Below are 21364 nucleotides of genomic sequence, written 5' to 3'. Positions count from 1 at the left end.
TTAATTTTATAAACACCTGAAATTTTAAATTTACTTTATCGTTTCAATATAGATCAAAATCTTTTCCTTTTATATAAAACATACTAGTCAACTTATTCATTTTTTTATTACATTTTATAAAAAATACCTAATATGTAAGTAATTTATCTAATTTGCTACATTATATTAATTACAGATACGTATCACAGCATAACACAGCAACATAGATACAATATATGTCAATTAAATTCACGTTCAGATATATTTATCACATCATTAGTTTTCTGAGAGCTGTTCTATATCGATATCTTCACATTTCTTTATCGATATATCAGAACTTTTACTCTCGACTCTTTGCAAACCTAAACCATGTAGTATTTAACCGTTTATAAGCCACGTCGCATTCTTATAATTTCTTCATCCGAGGTACCTATTGTGATTTTTGTCGACTCGTGGAAAACCTTCCTCCTTATTTTTCAAATATACATATAAGCAAGTTATATGTTAATCACGCCGTATTGTCATAATTTCTTCATCCGAGGTTTTGTGGTTTGTGACGTCACGCGGGATGCGCGCTGAGTGAGTCTGGTGGCGTGGTGTAGTGGTTAGCATGTGGGGCTTTTAGAGGACGCTCGTATGATTCGCCTCGAGTCCAGCCGCGCTTGCCTCTGTTGAAGAAAACAATGTTATAGAAAGAAATCATTAACTTACTCGTACACCCCTAAATGTCCATAATGAGAAATCGATATTGAAAACTGTGCGGTTTGCTAATTACTATATAAATGATTAAAATACTTTTGAAAATACTGGAGTATCGATTCGTCAGTGACCGTTAAAGGCTTTGGCTCTTTAAGGACGATTGGTCACTGAGCAATTTGGTGTAGATAATGAAGTCTTAACCGACAGCTACAATCAAGACAGAGGAAAGACATTTTACTGTCTAAAACAATCTGTCTAATTTGGCCACTTGAACCTGGTTATGGGGGATTTTAGTTAGGGATTTCCTACAATCCTTACCTCATAAGCATCTTGATATATCGATGATGCTTCGGCGTGGGCGGCGCGTCGTCTGCGTCTATCTCTAGCGAGAGGTACTGGTTGGCGCATGCGCTGTTGAGTAGTTCATCCAGTCGCTGGTGCAGTTCTGCGAACGTCGGCCTGTCGCGAGGATGTGCGCGCCAACAGGATAGCATTATGTCGTAACTGTGGGTAAGAGATAATAATTTATAAGATTTGAAGATAAATAATGTTTGCATCCAAGTAGGTAAGTACATATGTAGATCATAGGTAAATTAGGTTTCTTTAGCTCCTCCTACTCTGAAATAACTAAAAGTTCAAGCATTTTCCTCTGCAAGTATCGTCTAATTTTCGATTTTTTGAAAAGTTAATATCTGCCATTTTTCGAAAGCAGAAGAAGATATAGTTTACAACATACTTTACGTTCAAAAATAGGTGCACCGTTCTGAGTTCTGATTTACATCACTTTGCAAAACGACCAGCCTCTCTTAGCCAGTCTTAAAGTATATACTGTTAAAATTCTACGTACAGAAGAGGACTGCAGTGTGCAGGTCTTGGCAAGCGGTAGCCTCCTCTCAGCAGCCGCGGCAGGCGAGCCCCCGGCACTCCTGCGTATGGAGCACCTCCTAGTGACGCCACCTCCCATGCTACCACGCCGAAAGACCAGCTGTTGAAAGGAGAAAATAATAATTTATATTCTTCTTAATGGAGAGAATGCAAGGGACAAGCATGGATCAGGTAACACAGTTTAAAACATAATATTTTATTGTGTGCTACCGCTACCTACCGCTAAAAATGCTTTTGATTAATATTTTATCATTGATCTATTTATGTGAAGGCAGGCATGTATGCAAGTCTGTAAACTTTCACGTTTAAGCAATTTACGGAATTAACCATTGGTAAAATATAACAAACTTACACATCACTTTGCGTAGTATATATCCTTCTCGTCAACGACTCCAGAGCCATCCACTTAACAGGCATTTTTCCATTACCCTTCTGCTTATACTGGTTCTCTTCATAAACATCCCTCGACAGCCCGAAGTCTGCAATCTTCAGCGTCCTATCAGCTGTCACTAATATATTCCGTGCTGCTAAATCTCTGTGCACGACCCGGTTAGCAGCTAGGAACTCCATTCCCATGGCTATTTGACGGCAGAAAGAAAGAAGATCTAACGCCGTCAGTTCTTTATCGCAAATCTCTTGGAGCTCATACAGTTTGTTCACGACAAGCTTGGAGCTCTCCATCTGCGCTTTGCACTTGAATAAGTCGTTCCTGTAGTCAGAAACGTCTATGTTGTTGTTGTAGTATTTCGCGTTGCGTTTGGATAACATCACATCCCATGTGCATCTGAAAATGAAATACCAGTTTAAGTATACCATTGAGCAGAACACACATTTTGAAATTATAGGACAATTTAAATTGGGAATTTTTTGAACTTTTTACTTTAAGGAAAAAAACGATGCGATAATGACGGGGATACCACAGGGTAAAATACTAGGTCCTGTTATTTTATCAAAATACTGTGGGACATACCGCAAGTAACTGAGCAGATCTCCGCGGCTGCAGTACTCGACGATGATGAGTGGTCTCCTGCCGCTGCAGCAGCCCACCAGGCTCACGAGGTGTGGGTGCACGCCCACGCTCTTCATCAGCTCCATCTCCGAACGGAACGACCTGATCTCGTCGAGCGATGGGAAATCTGTAATACAAGGGGAAGGTGTTAAAAACCTGGGTTCTGTGCAAATACAAACACAGTTTTTATGGTTCACAATATTTCATTTTCTTCTATGTCGTAGATGAGTTCATATAAAAGGAATGCATATTGTCGTATCGCGCCAGGGAACCATTCGCCTATTTAGCCACAAAATGAAATGCTTGCTGCTGCACGTACAAGCACTGTCTCAATCAGCATTCCAAGATGCTCTGCGGCCAATGACAGGCGTAGGAAGCTAAAATTGCAAATCTTCATCGATGACATTATTCCGTTAGCCATTAACCTTCAACCCACCTTTTAGCATCTTAACAGCGACGGGCGTGGAGTGTGGCGCGAGCGTGGCCCTGCGCACGACGCCGAAGGCTCCCTCCCCGATGACCTCGTGCAGCACCAGCTTGTCTGCCCGCACCTCCCACCGGTCCTCCGACTCGCTCCACACTTCGAGCACTTCGGTGTCGCCATCTTTCGAAGGTTTGTCGTCCTATTTCAGTAATGGTTCACATTTTGAAATAAAAGAAAGGCAATGCAAGGAAGTACATGTGCTTGAAAGTAAATAGCAATCGCACGAGTTGACAGACAATTCTCATAGCAAGCTATGGCAAGAAGAGGCCTTTAACAGTCTTTACAGGGTATACAGAGATGTCTGAAATCAGGCTTATGCAGTGTCTCATCGAAGCCAGTTATACCGGCCATACAAGTTACGGTCCACCTGAAAGGTCCACCTGTGCAGGTATGCCTGCGCAGGTAGACCGGAGTGTGCGTGGAAATAGGTCGCTGCGCAGGTTCAAAAAAATGCACAGTCGATCCATACAAAGAATACTCAGTTGCATCTGGATGGACTTGAAGCTGATCCCAACATGCTGCAGTGAATGCTAGGGATATGATAACATACCGGCTTGTAAGGAGGAACAGCCACTCGTTGCCGTCCCCACCGACATCGACACAGCAGCGCCAGAGCGGCTGCGGCCGCGCACGCCGCGCCCAGCGCCGCGCCACTCGCGCCCCCGCCGCCCGCGCCCCGCGCCTCCTTTGTGCCTGGCCACGTGAAACACTATACCACGTTAATCATATTCTAACATCGAAATACTGCATATTCGACATGCTCTATCTTAGAATTCAAAGTCAAAAACATTTCAAAATCAAAATGAAAATTAGTTTATTCAAACTTGGCTGCAAAACAGCACTTTTCGAACGTCAGAAATTTACAAAAGATAGCTCCCAAAACGCTCACCCTTCATTCTTTTTATTTATTGAAAATAGGCTAGTTTTTAGCACTTTTTCACATTAATATATAGAAAAGGACAGCACCCCTTTTCACCACTTTGACGAATAAAGTTTCCAGCAAATTCAATTATTATATTGAATGATAACAAGCAAAAATATCTATGTGCTCCTGAGAACCACCTTTTTGAGAAGTCGGTTAAGACTAGCCTGTGTGTGTGAGTTATGGTTCTATTGCAATTACGTGTAGTAAGAATTCTTGTGTTTTTTGTTATGAGAATCGCAGTTTGTAGGATAGAACTCTGAACTTCTAAAAGCATTATTTATGTCCTCTGGGCACGTTTCCGGAGGACAGTGATGCGGAGGAATACTTCGACGCCTGATCGATGCCCTTTTATATTATGTTTTATGTTTATCTATTTTTTGTAGATAGTATTTTATTTTTAGTTTTGTATAAAGATAAGTAGTTTAAGTTTGTATGTATAGTGTGTACATCGTATAAAATAAATGTTCGTTTCTTCCCAATCTTCAAATCGTTTAAGCCCCAAAAAAAAAAAATTATGTAGATGATTTATACTGGTTAAGAATTAGTATATGTTTGTTATGAGCGATGTGGAGGCCTATTCTATTTGCATTTGGTATGAGTTTGAATTGTTTGTGAAATGTGTTGAAAGGGCAATGAGTGTAACTATAAAAAAATCTGAACAAATTAACAAATCGCTTTAGCTTCTTAGCTGAGAGATCTTCGAACCATGGTTATAATTTTATGGATCATTTTCTGAACTAGTACCTATTATAAGGAGGTAAAGTTTGGGAGGTGGTACTAGGTAATCTTTAGCTCTGCATTCTTATTTCTGTATTTCTATACTTAAATAATTATTAGAAAGCCATGTTATATGTGAGTCTCATGAGAGCTATATTTTATCTTCCTTTAGTACCTCCAATTTTAGAATATATTTTTTTACAACTTTAGAATTTAAAAATAAATGTTTTCGTGGGCTTTAGCTAATTCTTGTTGAGAATAGCGATAACTTTGATTGTTAGTTAGTTTTAAAACACAATAAAACAGCTGGTGCATTAATATGAAAGATTGTTTATTGTATATATTGTCTGTGGGAGAAAGTCTTGTGTGGGGTGAAGAAAAGGCAGATAAAGTGTGGTGTTTAATTTGTTTTATTATTTCAAACTCAGTTTTCTTCTCAGCGTGCCGCAACAAATTACGGTGACAATACTGTAAGAAAATGAAGGAAACTGTGTGTTTTTCAAATGACAAATATAGGGACTTATATGAAAGAAACATGAGGAGAAAGTTAAATGTGTGAAGGTACTGTTAGACCAAGAGCTCATGACGGCTAATTCTTCGTTATTTTTGTATCTTCGAAAGCGGTTAGTAAAACTTTGTAGTGGAATAGAAACACTCTAAGGCAGATGCCAGCTTTTACACATTAACGGAGGTCTGACCGTCGGGAGCTCCTGGGTTATCGACTTATCTTTAGTGAAATATTTTAGGAGTCGTTACGATGAAGATGACAACGTAATGAAAATTGACCAGTGAGTAGTGTCTTTAATAATTGTGTATTGTGTTATTTTTGCTAAATCTATGTCTGTTTTGTACCGCACAATAATATTTTTTATATTATTTCTTTATAATTTTAAGGGTTTTTATGATGTTTTAGGAGCTGGATGCGAGAAGCCGAAAATTGATCTCAGTGGCGTGCACTTGGAGAGGCCTATGTCCAGCAGTGGACTGCGATAGGCTGATGATGATGATGATGTTGATTGACTTACTAGGCAAGGCAGCTCTTCTGCTCGTGTGGCCCTCCCACCTCCCAATCTTGGAGTACATTAGGACTTCATATATTAAACCTTCATCGCCCTCCACGCCTTTGACCACTGTTTCCGTTTCGTTCTGTGTAATATCGAAATTAACATTAATTCCATTACTGTTAGGAAGACTTATTACCTACTTATTACTTCTTGATATTATCATCAAGATCTTCGATTATTCATTGCACTCGTTTTAATTAATGCCTACACGAGTGCCATTTGTATTACGCTGTATCAAATATGGTCATTCTGCAGAGTTTTGACTTCCCCAAACTTTTAAATATTTTCGTACGGCCCATCATGGACCCACCGCTGGCGTGCCGCGGAAAACTGTACTAACGTGTTCATACAATACCTTTTGTTGTGCTCGACTCTCTTTAATTGTCAACAGTGATTTTGTCTTTGGAAAATTCGCTAATATTATTCAACTCACCCCTGGTACGATGACAGTGCGTGTATTTTCTGCGTGCACTGTCACATTGTAATAGTCAGGAAAGAGCTGTGGTTTCTGCCAGAAGACGTACACATCCCAGGTGCCACCGATGTCTTTAATCGCCACGATCGTTATGTTATCAGGAATCTCTGGTTGTATTTCCTCTGCATCTAGAATTAGGTCAAATACTTTATCATCCGCATCAGCCTTGGACTTAAACCTTTCCTAAGTTTAACCATACCTTCCATAATTGTAAAAAATAAGGGGATTACAATAACTGGACCGTTGAAACTTAAGAATTCCAGTATACCTACTGTAATTTATTTTATAATGTAGTTTCAGCTTTGAATAAAAAATGCAGTTATCTAAGTAGGTATACTGTATTTATGATCTCGAATGAAGTCCTATTTCCCCATGTAAAATTTTCAAAAATAAAAATGCTGAAATAAACAGGAAGAAACGCGTTTATAACGTAATGAAATGACTATATATTTTGCAGAACCTATTCCTGACCTGCCTAAATACCAAAAGGGACACCACGCAAACACCTGACGAATAAACGAACATACTCATTTTTACAATTTGATAACTAGGCATTGCTATATTTCCTTTCCTTCAACATAGGGAAAATCGGCGAGGTTACTTCATATGACAGACCAAAATGATATTTAATCCCTAATTAATGACTACCCTTAAGTGTCATGCTATGTGTATGATTCTCAATTTTTGCGTCATTTGTAAACAACATGACTTACTTTGTGAATACTGAGACTTATTCCAGGAAGGAGTGTGGTATTGAAAGTCGGTAGACCCATACAGCCCCGTCACTCTGATACTGCACTCGTCATTCGGCTGCACCTCAAACTCTACCCCTGGGTCACTGTCTCTGCTAATGGGCTGAAATCAAACTTCAATTAGACCCTAAACGATCCAAGAATTTGATAAAATTATGGCTTATTGAAATATTTACCCCGACTTTAGTGGACTGGAATTTGGTTTTTACACAAGAATTCGCGACGTCGAAGCATGCATCGTAATCTAGAACAAGACAAAAATAAGCATTTTAATGAACAACTGCTAAAAGAAAGACTGTAGACATTTTTCTGAACGACTTTCGTGACACTTACCACCAATACTGTTCCAAGAAAAGCGTCCAGTAATAGTGGAGTCCTGCGTCTTAGGAGGAAAGGCTGGTTTGATGTCATATCTTCTGTGTTCCATAGAACTATTGTAGGATGGCGCTTTGTCGCCCCTGAGCCATTCTATCGGAGACCCATCTTTGAGTACTGCGCTCCAAATCGTGTAGTTTCTTTGAGGAGTTGTGCTTATCTGCCCCTGGTGTTGATATGGCTCTATAATACTGTAGTTTATCTGTCAGAAGACAATAAATATTTTAGTTGACAGTTACTTGATGGAGAAAATTTATTCTATGATGAATTTGAACACAGGAACCCGTCCTGCATCTATAATACAATTTCGTCACTGACCTAATTCGAGCTGTGTCGTCGACATTGTTTTTCTAGACCAAAGAATCTCTTTGTTCAAACTTATGAATTAATCGTGTTTTCTAACTCGAAATTATAATTTTTCCGGATGCAATACGCAATGTTCTGTAAAAGTCCTTAGGATTAACATTTGTTATACAGGTATTCGTTAAATGGCGCAAAACAACACCGTATAAGGTCGTGTCACATACGACACTTGTTCTTTTTTCCAGAAGCTTTTGGTTTCTATATTAATGAATGGCTGATTAACTAAACACTTTCCCGCCAGTTCGCTCTTTATCTTTGTTAAAACCCGCATCGTAGCGATTACGGACAAATTGTACGGATGCAGGGGATAACTGAAATGTTGGACTACAATGTATTTACACCAAATGCATTGTTCTGAAGCTACAGTGCCTAAATTTTTTGAGCACATATTTTTTTTTTGGGAAATACCACATTTTCCAAGAAAACTTTACGCCTAATTTATATGACATGAGATTTTATTACATTTAATTAACATTTCGTTTTAAGGAAATTACAATTTTATAGACTTCAGTAGCTCATTCATCGCACTTGTGAACGACAGCAATTACCTATCTATAACATATAAATAATAACGTCTAGTTATAAATATGCAAATGGAATACGCACTACTATACCCTGGGCATATCTCAATGGGTCGTGGATAAACGCTCGAGTTCTATGAACGAGCGTGAGTAACGGTAACATAGTCGAATAATTCGATCACGCGACAGGTGCTAACAGGCTTTGGAAAACTCTGCGTGCCTATCTGTAAGTTATATTAGCATTGCTTGAGAAAAGCCTCCTTAATATTATCGGTGCAAGTACTACTTCTGCGCATGAAATTTCAGGGTCAGACGCAGCCCCAACTCAGTCGTTGACTTCACCCCTATCATGGAAAAATAACAATTTCACAGGAGAGATATGGTTTCCCAATTAAGGTATTCCTCTGCGCAATTTTCACAGAAAATGCGTTTGTCATTGTCTATGAAAATTCGACGTTTCTTTTTTTCAGTTTCGGTGTTAGGGCTTTCCCATATTACCTATAAGTACTCGAAATATTGCAATTAGCCTGTTCAGTATAATAGTGTGGTTTCATTGCGCACTTCTATAGATAAAAAGTGCATGTTGACGAATGTAGACAGGAAAAGTATGTGAGCTATGAGTGATTAATTAGTGCTTCCACACTTTTTCCTTATCAGGGTTGCGGTTTATACCTATGCTGATGACTAATTGCCTCAATTACCTAATCGAATGACCAAAACTTAATTACTAGGTTTCGGTGTTGGTGCGACTGCTGACGGAGGGGAATGGAAGCGAAAAACATATTTCTCCGACCTCAAATAAGTATTTGGGCCCGTCGATTACATGATTAACTGTGCGGAAATAGCCTGAATGTATATTTTTTATACAACTTACTAATAGTTAGGTACTAATGGTAAAGTGGACAAGCCTGTTTCCTAACTGCAGGTACATAGCCAGGGAACTCGGAAGTAAGTTTTAAGTCCCTGTCCTCAAGTAAAGGATTACTTTTCCTTATGGATGGTAGCTTTCTGACTGAACATAATTAAGTCACCGACCACCGTCCTTAAGAAAAACGTAAGCGTAAGTGCTGGAGAGGAGATCATGGACTAGCAAGCGCAGCGTAGGACGTCCACCAACAAGGTGGACAGACGACCTTATAAAGGTCGCCTCCTACAGGCATCTGTGGAGATATATAGGGGGAGGCCTATGTTCATCAGTGGACGTCCTATGGCTGAGATGATGATGATGAATCAAAACGACTCATTTATTATTTCTGCGGCTCGTACTCACATAAGTAATCCCGGAACTGCTATCGTTGTTCAACTGCGGGACGAGGGCGACGAGCTGGTAGTGCTGCGAGGGATCGATGTCGAACCTGATGCTATGTCGCGTGAGGCAGCGCACGCTCACCGATGTCGAGTTTATGGGCTTACTCCAGTCTGGCGCTGAGGATTTTACATTATTTTTAGTCCATGTGCTGGAAAGTAATCCATCCCTATCAGTACTTAACCACTTCACTGTCCACGATACAGACACAATAGTTAAACAATTGGTGTGTATCACATATGGCTCATGGGACAGGGAAGTTATAGGACTGTGTATAAATTATAAAAAGGTATATAGGTATAAAGGTATATAGGTAAAGGTATAACTGTTTATTTGTGATGTGAGGGTAATTTCTAAATCTGAAAGATTTTTCCTCAGACTTTATGTGACTATGCTCCGCGTCTCGTGGGAACTACTGCGTAAAAAGGGTTATTCCCGCTCGGTAACACCCTTTCATCAACACTGTTGACGATCGGGAAAAAAAAGTTTCGTTCGTTCACAGTGTTGACGAACGCTACTCATTATTTTAGTGTAAAATGGTTATTATGCACATGATAAGGCCACTTTTATTTTCTAGTTAATTGTGTTTCAAAAGATCTTACATAATCTATTAAAACATTTTAAAAATCCATGACAAGTCTTTCCATATTTTAAAAATAAAAACCAGCGTTCGTCAACACTGTGAACGAACGAAACTTTTTTTTCCCGATCGTCAACAGTGTTGACGAAAGGGTGTTACCGAGCGGGAATAACCCCGTAAAAATACTGGGTAAAAATATAGCCTTGTTATCGGGGGTTAGTGTAGCGAAAGAAACAGTTGGTAACACTAGAAGCTGCCTGTAACGTGTTTTAATTTAATCTTAATCAGTCACTATCTGTTCAAATAGGTGTGTAGAAACATTACCTAAGTATTTCATATTGTGGTAGTAAATGAAAAGATGGGTACTTACCCCGATAGTTATTCCTACAGGTCTTCGCAGTCTGAAACAATTAAAAATATTGTGATAATTTTCTAGCAATTTTAAGCAAAAAATAGTTGTGCATAACAAGAAGTCTGCGATTTCATAGAGGGCAGAGCCTGGCTATAAATATAAATTAAAGACTTGTGACACGCAGTTTGATAACGCATCTCTGATGTCTAGCTAGTGATTGATTGAAAAAAAATCTTTGGTTCATCAACTCCAATTTCATGTACCTATTTACCTACCTACCATAGGTATCTATAAATCATTGCTGTAATTGAATGCCAAATGGCCAGCACTACGTCTAATCTCATCCTACTCCAGACAAGTAGACTAAAAAAGCCTGGCTGAGTGCCTGCCTAGGCTAGACTGATAAAAAATAAAATGACTCAGCATTCATCGGCTTTTTATATGCTTTGGCTACATCTACCGATGAAATCAATACGCGTTATAGGCTAGAATATATCGCAAAGTCTAACTAACTTCCGGACACGACTGTTCTATTTAATATCCAAAATACACTCTATTTTGTAGTCATTAAGGTCTGTTATTATAGATCAGAGTATCATAGTGGAAGTGCCTTTGTTTGGGACGTAAAGCGACACGTTCCAATATGCGCGATTGAATCATTGGAGCGAAGCATTTTGTCAACAAACACAGAAATACCTCGAACTGCCAACCTGCGGGTCATAAAGGAGGGTCTAATTATAACTAATTAGACGTAATACTGATAGTCGCCCAAATTATTGAGATTTAAACGTTATTTCGACAAATCTTTACCACATCTTTACTTTGCATAGGTTTTAGTCTAGAAACAGTTAAGTATCTACATGCTCTAGGTAACATAATCTAGGTAATATTACCAACACAACACTGCCCTGTAATCAATATTGAGTCTTGCAAAAGACTTGTGAATGAATTTCAGGTTAGGCTCAAATATTATTTAGAAAGCCTTCGTAGTACCTTCCAGTTCAGCTGAACTTAGTGTTTCGGAGTTCAATAGCAAGCTGTTGATAAGATAGGAGAAAATAGGGATAAAAACTGACGTCATCAGCTGCATTTGTTCTAAACGATGTGGGATGCAAATTGAACAGTTATTGGCATACCGCGTGCGTTTCGCTATGACATAATGTTAACTTGCAGAGAAAGTAAAACGTTTGCTGCATTTTCAATCGTTAAAAATGTATTTGTTCACACAGGTCATACCGTTCGCGTTGTGTACACGAGTAAAATGAATGAATGCGTGGAAATCTAATAGGTAAGTACCTATGCTAACTATAATTCATGTATCTAAGTTGTCTGATTGGCTGGCAAAAGGTTTACATTCCATAGAAACCTTGCGATACAATTTAAAAGAAAATATTTGTCCCTAGTTAACAAAGTTCGAAAAAGCTCCAAGTTCATTGTATTTTTAATCTACTAATTACTAATCTGTCAAGCAACATAATAAGAACCTATTAAAAGCAAGTTCAACAAGCACTAAACGTCAATACTTAAGATTGAACTGCAATCAGCGACACGAGTTCGCAAACCAGGACAGCATATCCACTTATCTAGATTACCGCGACTTATTAACCGTTCAATGCGCAGAGTTTAACGACTTGCACCGGAAAGAATGCAGGTGATGCAGTCGAACTATTTCTGAGACGGGACTAAAAAACTTACCCACGACATTCATACGCCTACACTAGTATTCGAATAGCTAGGCAACGCTGAATGACGTTCAACCCATTTAGGTCCAACTGTGATGGATTTTTCTCGGTATGTGATTAAGGGGTATTTTTAATGAATGAGAAACGTTCTGAATTCGATTGGAAAGATTGATGTGACTAGGCAAAACACGTGTAAATATAGAAGTGCGTTCGTGAGTCATCATCATCCTCCGAGCCTTTTCCCAATCATGTTGGGGTCGGCTTCGGCGTTCGTGAGTGTGCTCTTCGAAAGAAGAATCACCTGGTGAACTCGTTCTTCAAATTGAACTCAATCTGAAATGACTGTTAGTCTTGTATATGCTTTGTAGATAGTGGGATTCAAGAGGTACGATTTGTGTACCTATATCTAAAATGCATATTATATTATAGCAAAGGAACACTATCAATTCTAGAGGTAAATTAAACTAATTGGCGTAATCTTAGGCGACAGATCTGCCCGGCGGCACCACCTGCGGTTTCAATGGTTCCCCCAAGTAAGAAACTTGGAGAGAGCAGAGACCATAATGTCGATCATACCTGCTACCTTTTATTTTGGTTGGGGATGGTGGGACTTGCTATCCATGTTTGACGGCTACTACGGCTGGCCGGGTGCACCGTTTGGCAATACGTAGATTTATTTCGCCATGCTTTTTATTAGCATGTACCTCTACTCATTCATTGTGCGCATTAGCGTGCATACCGGTATAAAATTGCGGGAAAAGCCCGGTATTTCTATCTGCGAAAAATTTCAGACGATTGCACTAAATTGGAAAATTATTTTTCTCTTGTGTTTGTCTATCAGGAGAGGATTTATATGACGGAAAATCGATTGAAAAATGTATAGAAAAACAGGTAATGCTTTATGGGGGACGGATTTTTTTCATTTAATAGATATGTCTTTACCTTCTACATAAGAATGGCTCCTAATTTGATCCTTTGTCACTACCTCAGAAAAAGTATATTCTCATTTATTCCGCGGTTTGCCATGTGATAATTCTAAGATGTCTTGTAGCCATTTTACACTTTATTAGGATCTTTTTCAATCTCTTCGTTATCGTTATCCCTATACTACCTATGTGCTATTTCCGATCATCTCTATTATTGAAACACCATATAAACAACACTAACCAGCCTTTTCATTGCCAATGCCGTCTGAGTGCTGTCCGATAAACAATGTATCATACATTATCTGTGGTAGCAATAAGTGGGCACTCAGTGCAGTCAATATTTTGGCTTATTGATTGTGCGTGTCCGACTGATAATAGACAATATAATATCCATGGCTGGCAGCAATCGCTGATAACTCTAACCTTTAGCCTGGGCTGTTTCGTTCGTAAACATCAACAAAAATGTTTTCGTCATGCGTCACTTGCAAAGTGCAAGATTTGCAAATTACGTAAATCATCATAAAGTAGCGTAATTTTTTGCCCCGTTTTACGTTTTGGCCTCTGGTGATAAGATGGAGAGGAAATCGAACGCAACAATAAAAAAAACACGTGCATACACTTAACCAATAGGTATACTTAGCTGCATCTAACATTCCTTATTATAAAGATGAATTTCACATTTCAATAAAATACCAAATGTGTACAACAAAACTGAAAAATAATTCGTCTATTGCTATCATATTATTGTATTTCAGTACCGACGGTATATAGGTAATCTCTACAAACCTAGCCCCACATACTAAAGCTGGTTCGACCTAGAAATCAATCTTTGCTGAAAGAATTTCTTGATATTCATTCAAGAGAATTCTTGATTACCCACTATAATAAGAAGTTATCATCAAATCCAACTAAGTAGGTATTAATTAATCACACGATCATTCAATGCATTTTCCTATTTTTGTAAATGTATAACATTTACAAAAAAATATAAATGGCACGGCAATGGCATGGTATTCGGAAAACATGTGTTTTACAAAATAGTGAAAACCCAATTCAACGGTTAGTGGTCCGTTGTTGCTTTGATTGTCCTTCCCCGTTTGTGAGATAACATTGTTGCATTTTTCAAAGATATGCAGGTTCCTGAAAACCCCAATAAAACTGAAACTTTATAGTTATAAAATTGTACAAAGTTTAATAGTTATAAAGTTTATAAAAATGTAACAATGATGAAAAAAATATCTAAAAATACAACGAAGGTAGATGACAAAAAAGAATCGAACAATTAACTTTTTGTAGGTAAATCACGGACATTATTTTCATTTTAATCTTCACCTAGTTTTCCTCAAAAGAAAATGCTATATAAAATGTGTTTTTCTTTTTACTATTTTACAATTATAATATAATAGTGACAGTGTAAAACTTACCACATTTATAATTAACTCCAAGTCGTTACACACTTCATTTGCTAAATTTTCTAATTGATAGTCCGAAAATAATATATTTTTTTGTCCAAAATCTATCGGCTTAGCACTCACATATAGTGTCATTGTTATTTGTTTTATCAAACTTAATATTAGGTAGTGTTCAAACTTTTTGTAATACATTTTAACTTGTTTATCAACATGTAGTTTATTTTTCAAAATCAATGTTTTAAGATCCTTATAATGCACTGAATATAAATAATCTTGAGTTGGTGAATTTATTTAAAAAATGCATGTTGATGAATTATTTTAAAAAATATTAATTGATAAATTGTTTGCGTTTGCGTGTTCGGTAAAGTACAGTCGCGTGGCGCGGCGCTGCGGTAGTTGTGCCTTCGCGCTGCCCCTCGACTCGTAACTGGGGCGCCGAGCCACTGAGCTTTACAAATAACCGTATTGGCAGGGTGCTCCCAAAGCTCTTTTACTAGAGTGGAACACCTACGTCATCCAATTCATTCAAGCTTTTTGTGTTTGGAAAAACAAGAAAATGGTCCTTCGGATCGCAACAGCGTAAAGGACCAAATCTGTCGGGTTGTTGATTCCGCGTCGTTGTCAAACGAAATAATTTATTTTCATTTTAATTAATAAGTACTTAACTCTTTCCTGGTGTAGGTAACATGCTCTATAGTTGTGTAATATTTCACAACAATTTTATTTACGAGTTCATATTTTTTGTCTACATCCGGACTCATTAAAGAAAATTCATTAAAAAATATATTCAAGAGGCAAGACGGGCTGTCTTTGGGTGCAAAGTCCGAGTAACTACTGCAGACGACAATAGGGTAGTGTCCAGGGTCGAAATAATGAAATAATATTTAGTCCGCTTTTAGATAATCAAAAAATATTGGATACGTATTTTTTCTTTTTTTAATTAAACATAAAATGACAAAGATAATACGCTTTAAAAATTAGGAGTGGGGGCCTTTTACGTCACAGTGTCCTGAAAATTGTAGCAACTTGTGACGTCACACTCAACTTTAACACGCTATATCTTAACAAGTTCTGATCCAATTTAAAAAAGAAAAAATACGTATCGAATATTCAAATCAAATCAAATCAAATCAAATCAAATCATCATTCATTATACATTTGTTAAAAACACGTAGATAATACTTGAAAAGACTTCTACTAAGAAATGCTAATAGAGAATTGAGTACCTATTGAGTATTGACTTCAGATTTTTTTTACAAAAAAAGAAAAAACAAAACGGAAATGCAGGTCTATAGTATGACGTATATAGTTCAGCAGATGTCTAGTATGCACTCAATTTATTCTTAGGGCTTTACGTAGCATTCGATTTGCTATGTTTTTTTCAACTTATTGGCCTGTAAGCCACAAAATCTTACCAAAGGTCTTATCCTTAGATACCTGTGTAACAATTTCATAGACTCACCACACGGCATGTTTCGGGCTAGGATAAATGTTAAAGGAAATGTCACTGGAGAAAAAACATGACTTTTCTTAGGCTAAGTTTCAATCTGTTCAGCGGTTTAACCGCAGCAGCACCTACCTACTTATTTCGCATACGTAAATATATTATTAAGAATAGGTATTATAATAAAGTATTAATTATCCTTATAGATAAACTTATTTATATTTAAGTACCTACAAAATCTTTATTTTTACCTGCATATGAAATGCAGTTTTCGAAACAAAACTATTTAGAATATTTTCAAGGATTGGCCGCTGGTATTCAACAATGACCCATTAACATTTATGATCGAAAAGTCCTATTGTCTCCGGCAATGTGACCACAAGTTTTTTTATAGCCTGTCGCGTCGGGGGATGAAACCCATTCGAGGAACATCACTTTTTATGTCAACCTTGGAATGAGACTTTTGCGACTGAAAAATGCATCGGACAAGTGCGAGTTTTACTCGCGTAGGGTTCTGCACTTCAATTCTGGTCTGTGGTTCAACGCATCAGGGCCGCGATTCTACTAATGTTACTTAAGCGACATGCGATTCACATACTACTGAGATCCAATCACGACTCAATTACGTCTGAAGGCATTCCGCTATTTTTTCTTTTAAATAAATGTTTATATCAATTTCTTTTTTATTAATTTCAATAATGAATCGTATTGTCTGCAAATTATTGACGATTGCAATATGATTGTAAATCGGTATCCTAAATTGATATCCTTGGCAGGGCCGCGCCGACCCCCGGCAGCGCCTGTGTGCGAAACCTATGAAGCGCCTCTTTTTTAACGAATCATCATAAAACGAATTTAATTTTTGAATGAATATTTTTAATTGTTAAATTTGACTGAAATAAATGTTCTCCAGTCAGCGGCGGCCCTAGCCATTGCGAGGCTACGTGCGGCAGGTCTATGCGAGGCCCTTTGTTCTACGTGAAAAGTCTGTTGTGAGCTAGGAGTTATTTTCTTGTTAATAAAAGGACTTACAAGCGGCGCTACCTTCTAGGTTCGGCTAAAAAAGGATTGAAAAAATAAAAGAAGTGGAAAATAAAGCAGAGCGTAGCGAGTGCAAAAAATTTTGAGGTTTGGGTCACTAAAGCGCCTAAACTTGTATATTAAAGAACGGTGCAAGGTGCAGTCGCGAGCGCAGCGAGCGCGAAAATTTTTGAGTTTTGGGACATAAAAGTACTCTAATCATGTTAGAATGAACGGCACCGACAAGCGAACAGCCGCGAGCGCAGCGAGCGCGAAAATTTTTGACTTTTGGGACATAAAAGTACTCTAATCATGTTAGAAAGGACTATATTGACAAGCGAACAGCCGCGAGCGTAGCGAGCGCGAAAATTTTTGAGTTTTGGGTCTTTGGGTTTTAGAATGAACGGTAGGCACTGACAAGTGAACAGCCGCAAGCGTAGCGAGCGCGAATTTTTTAAAATTGTTTGTTAAAGCTAAGCGTCCACTTGTCGGTATCGTACGCAACGGACGTATCGCACGCAACGGATCGTAGTATTATTTATATAGAAACTCAAACAAGTGCGTCCACCTGTCCGCATCGTACGCATCGCTTTCTACCTAATTTTTTATAAGTTTTAATTTAGACAATATATAAACAATTTGACAGCTGTATGCCCTAACATTACAATAGCATTACGAATTATGCTAACTATGCCAGTTACAGTAGCAAGCGCGGAAAGGTCCTTTTCTAAACTAAAACCTATAAAAAATTACCTGCGCTCTACAATGAGTCAGGAAAGATTAACTAATTTAGCAACAATATCCATAGAGGAGGCCATACTACTAGTATTACACACACTTTCAATCAAATGATTGTTCATTTGTTTTGTTTTACCTTAGCTATCTCGTTCGTTAAAATCGAGGAATACCCGTGATCGCATCGGGCTGCGTTCAGAAACTCACTCATAGGCGTCGTCCTAATTGGCAGCGATCGCGCGATGGCGCGATGCGTTTTTCATCTAAGACGTCGTCCCAATTGACAGCGATCGCACGATGACACGATGCGTTCTCGTCGTTCGTTGAGTTTAAACATACAGATTTCACCAGAGTGTCCTATCTGAACCTCGGAACCTCGCAAGTGAGATCGTGAGATGGAAAACGCATCGCGCCATCGCGCGATCGCTGCCAATTAGGACGACGCCATACTCATACAAACTCGGCGCCTCTACGGTTTTAAATAACTAGTACTTTTTCCCTTGTTCAAAGAACTGCCGCCGTTTTAACGTTGAGCTCGTAAGGAATGTAAACTAAAACCCTAAACGTAAAATGAAACCATAAACGTGAATAATAATAAACATTAAATATTGAGAGACTTGTTCAATAAGCGTTATAGATGTTTTGTAGTTTACAAGGCCTATGTTGCGCGTATTGTACCTACTTGTCGATACTCCACTACAAAAAACAATCATATAGGTAACAAAAATAATTTAGGTGGCAGTGGCGGCGCGGCGCCCCTATTGTCTTGGCGCCTGTGTGCGCCGCACACTTCGCACACAGGGGCGGCGCGGCCCTGATCCTTGGAAAGCGGATAAAACCGCTGGCGGAGGCTAGTAAATAATTATCAATGGATGCTTAGATTCTCATATTTCGGTTAAATGCATTCTTGATTTCTGTTGCATTTCTGAAGTAAGAGCTTTGATGTCTGGCAGGGCGTGTTTCATGACATAGCGGCGGTACCGATCACTACTTGTGCCTCAAACCAGAATCAATTAAGCAACACTTCATTTACGTAATGTCGTCAATGAGAAATAACTCTGAAATCCAGGAAAACAACTTCACCCTCAGCTCAGGGTTCCTTTCGCACGGAACCCCAAAAATAAAATGAACCCATAATTACGCCACATTAAACAAGGTTAAGGATAAAGTGATTCATCTTATAATTCGTAGTAAAGCGTCGTGAATGTAGGTATCGGCCGATATGTAACGTGTTGCGAATTCATACCGGATTATTTAGCGAATACATTAAATGCTACGGAAGTTATTGAACTATTGTAATTGCGCAATTGGAGGCTATTTTATGTAAATCTTCAACAAAAAGTAACTACAGATATTTTAAAAATACACATTGAAAATAAATCCTCCTGGCTATTGAATGCATTTTAAGTTACCTTGACGTACATTTAATACCCAAGTTACAAACCTACTTACGATGTAACAATATTAATAATTTTCAGAAGCTTTCCTTGTACCTAGATGTATTCACACGAAGTACATTCCAAGCTTTTGTATCGGAGATCATTATACCTAGGTGACGATAACCACTTGCCTTACAAACTGTCAGATCGTTGCCATTTAATTAAAAATAAAAATAGACAATATAAAAAATAAGTGCGTCAATGCTTCATGAGAATTCGGAACCTACGCTTTGTTACTTTTTTTGTTTTTATGTCAATAAAATATAAATAATTATCGTTTGCAATTATAGCACTGGCTAGGTTATTTACGGAACACCCTTACGAGAAAAGCCTTTACAGTAAATTTTTTCATGAATTAAAAAGTTAATAAATGGTATACTATTACAACAAGATAATAATTTTATTGTGCACTCACCTGTACTTACAACATAATCAACGTTCGGCCTAGTGATTCAATCAAATGTGAAAATGTGAATCCAATGTAGATGGCTGCGACAGATATAAGCAGAATAAAGTACTTAATAGCCGGTATTTGGGATGAATGTAAGTTAATTTGGAAGAAAATCACTAGCTGCACTGCTCCTTTTACCACTTTTGGGAACTGGAAAAATATTTTCGACTCCATCACCATGGATGCAGTTATTCGGAACGCGAAATAAAATCTTCCGTTAGTGTTCAAAACGAGGCCTTTCCCACTCACGTTATTATCATTATTTAATACTTTTTCGCACTCACCTAACTACTTTCGGTTTTAACAAACTTTCGACCACGAGGTTCTTATATAACTTTAATATTTGTTTTTATTTACGACCCTGGTGATTATAGTAAATGGTTTATGATCATCATGATTTATATTCATGCAATTGTTGTGTCGTTGACTGTACATAAGAGTTATTTTTCGTTTTGTATAGTTTATATTTTTTTACGTCGGTTCTTTATTTAATCTATTTCCTAAGATTTTATGTTCAAGAGAGATGTGCATAGTGGAGGTTAAATCGTCCTTTTTTCCATGTGTTATCATAATTGACATATCGCCTCATCAGTACCGCTTTGGACCACCTGCCATCTAAATAATAATAACTTAGACAATAATTTAACGATTAATTTCGTAGATTTTCCGTTCCATTTAAAACTTGTAATTTGCTTAAGGTCGCTGCACAAATTATAATTAAATCAGCCGCGGGCCCCTTCACACTTGGTCAACTAGGATAGAGGTAGAAAGATCGTAGCGGTCACCTTCGAATCGCATTCCACCTTCTAGTATGAAACATTTTGATAATGTCAATAAATCTTCTTGACATTTAGACTGTTTATATAGGTATTATAACATTATTAATTTATATTTCTTTAGGATGGAAGCAGATTAAAAAAACTGGTCCGCTGAGACGTATGTCCTTAATTCCTTGAGTACCTACGTGAGAATTAACTCCCACATCGTCAGAATATTTTACTGTGTGGCATTTGACCTGAAAACTGTAAGAAAAGGACCAATCACTACTTTTAGTGGTTTATCTAAAAATTGCGACACACTTTCCCGATAGGACTTGCAATTTTTTTCATGGTCCTGAATCGTTGGAAGTTGGTGAAGATACTCCCGTGGCACGGAAAGCACGGAAATGTCGATGCTCATCGGACCACGACAATGAGGGAAATGAGAGTGCGTCAGTGATTGCACTCTTACCCTAAGTACCTACCTATACCTATCCTGTGCAGTTCGCTGATCTCCTTGAAGAACAGACTTACAATTAAAAGCTGAAATAAATGAAGTATGTATTTACTTTTTAGGTAAATGTTTTTTTTCATATATCTGAGTCTTCTTACTCAATCTTGGCTCAGGTAAATTTTGTCGTTTCACGCTATATCGTTTCAATGTGAAAGCGCCTTTTGAGCCTTTGACCTCTCTTGACCGACGTACTCACAATTCAATGCCGAACTGCCAGCCCTAACGTAGGAACAGTCACCATAATATTTGAATGAATTTTCATTCAACAGTCACAGAAATAAAGCTTCTTATCTTACAACCCTGCGCTGCGTAAAGTTCCGTACAAATTGTAAAAAGTTGCTAATGATCAATGAACTTTAAAGATTAAACTTATTTAAAGCCCATCGAGCTCGCTGTTGCTATTGAATTTTCCTGAGAAAATCGTTTTTTTTTTTTGTTGAAAACCAATAAAATTCCTATCTGCGTCAACTTAATGAACTTCGAGGCATTTAAGGTCA

The 21364-nt window shown here is 37.9% G+C and overlaps 1 protein-coding gene across 1 annotated transcript; it reads right to left on the bottom strand.

The window, feature by feature from the left end:
- Positions 1 to 525: 525 nt before the first annotated feature.
- Positions 526 to 14952, bottom strand: LOC110371197 (tyrosine-protein kinase receptor torso). Its single transcript, XM_064038337.1, has 15 exons — positions 14519 to 14952; positions 10505 to 10535; positions 9519 to 9673; positions 7323 to 7566; positions 7166 to 7233; positions 6951 to 7092; positions 6196 to 6365; positions 5724 to 5844; positions 3607 to 3749; positions 3009 to 3195; positions 2534 to 2699; positions 1916 to 2347; positions 1526 to 1663; positions 997 to 1182; positions 526 to 647 (listed from the first exon to the last, which is right to left on the bottom strand). Exons 1-15 carry the CDS (start codon positions 14696 to 14698, stop codon positions 539 to 541), a joined length of 2472 nt encoding a protein of 823 aa, XP_063894407.1. The 5' UTR covers positions 14699 to 14952; the 3' UTR covers positions 526 to 538.
- Positions 14953 to 21364: the final 6412 nt, after the last annotated feature.

Source organism: Helicoverpa armigera, chromosome 15 (assembly GCF_030705265.1).
Source record: "Helicoverpa armigera isolate CAAS_96S chromosome 15, ASM3070526v1, whole genome shotgun sequence".
NCBI lineage: Eukaryota > Metazoa > Arthropoda > Insecta > Lepidoptera > Noctuidae > Helicoverpa > Helicoverpa armigera.
Note: the sequence above shows the minus strand (reverse complement) of the source record. Positions and strands in the feature narration are given on the sequence as shown.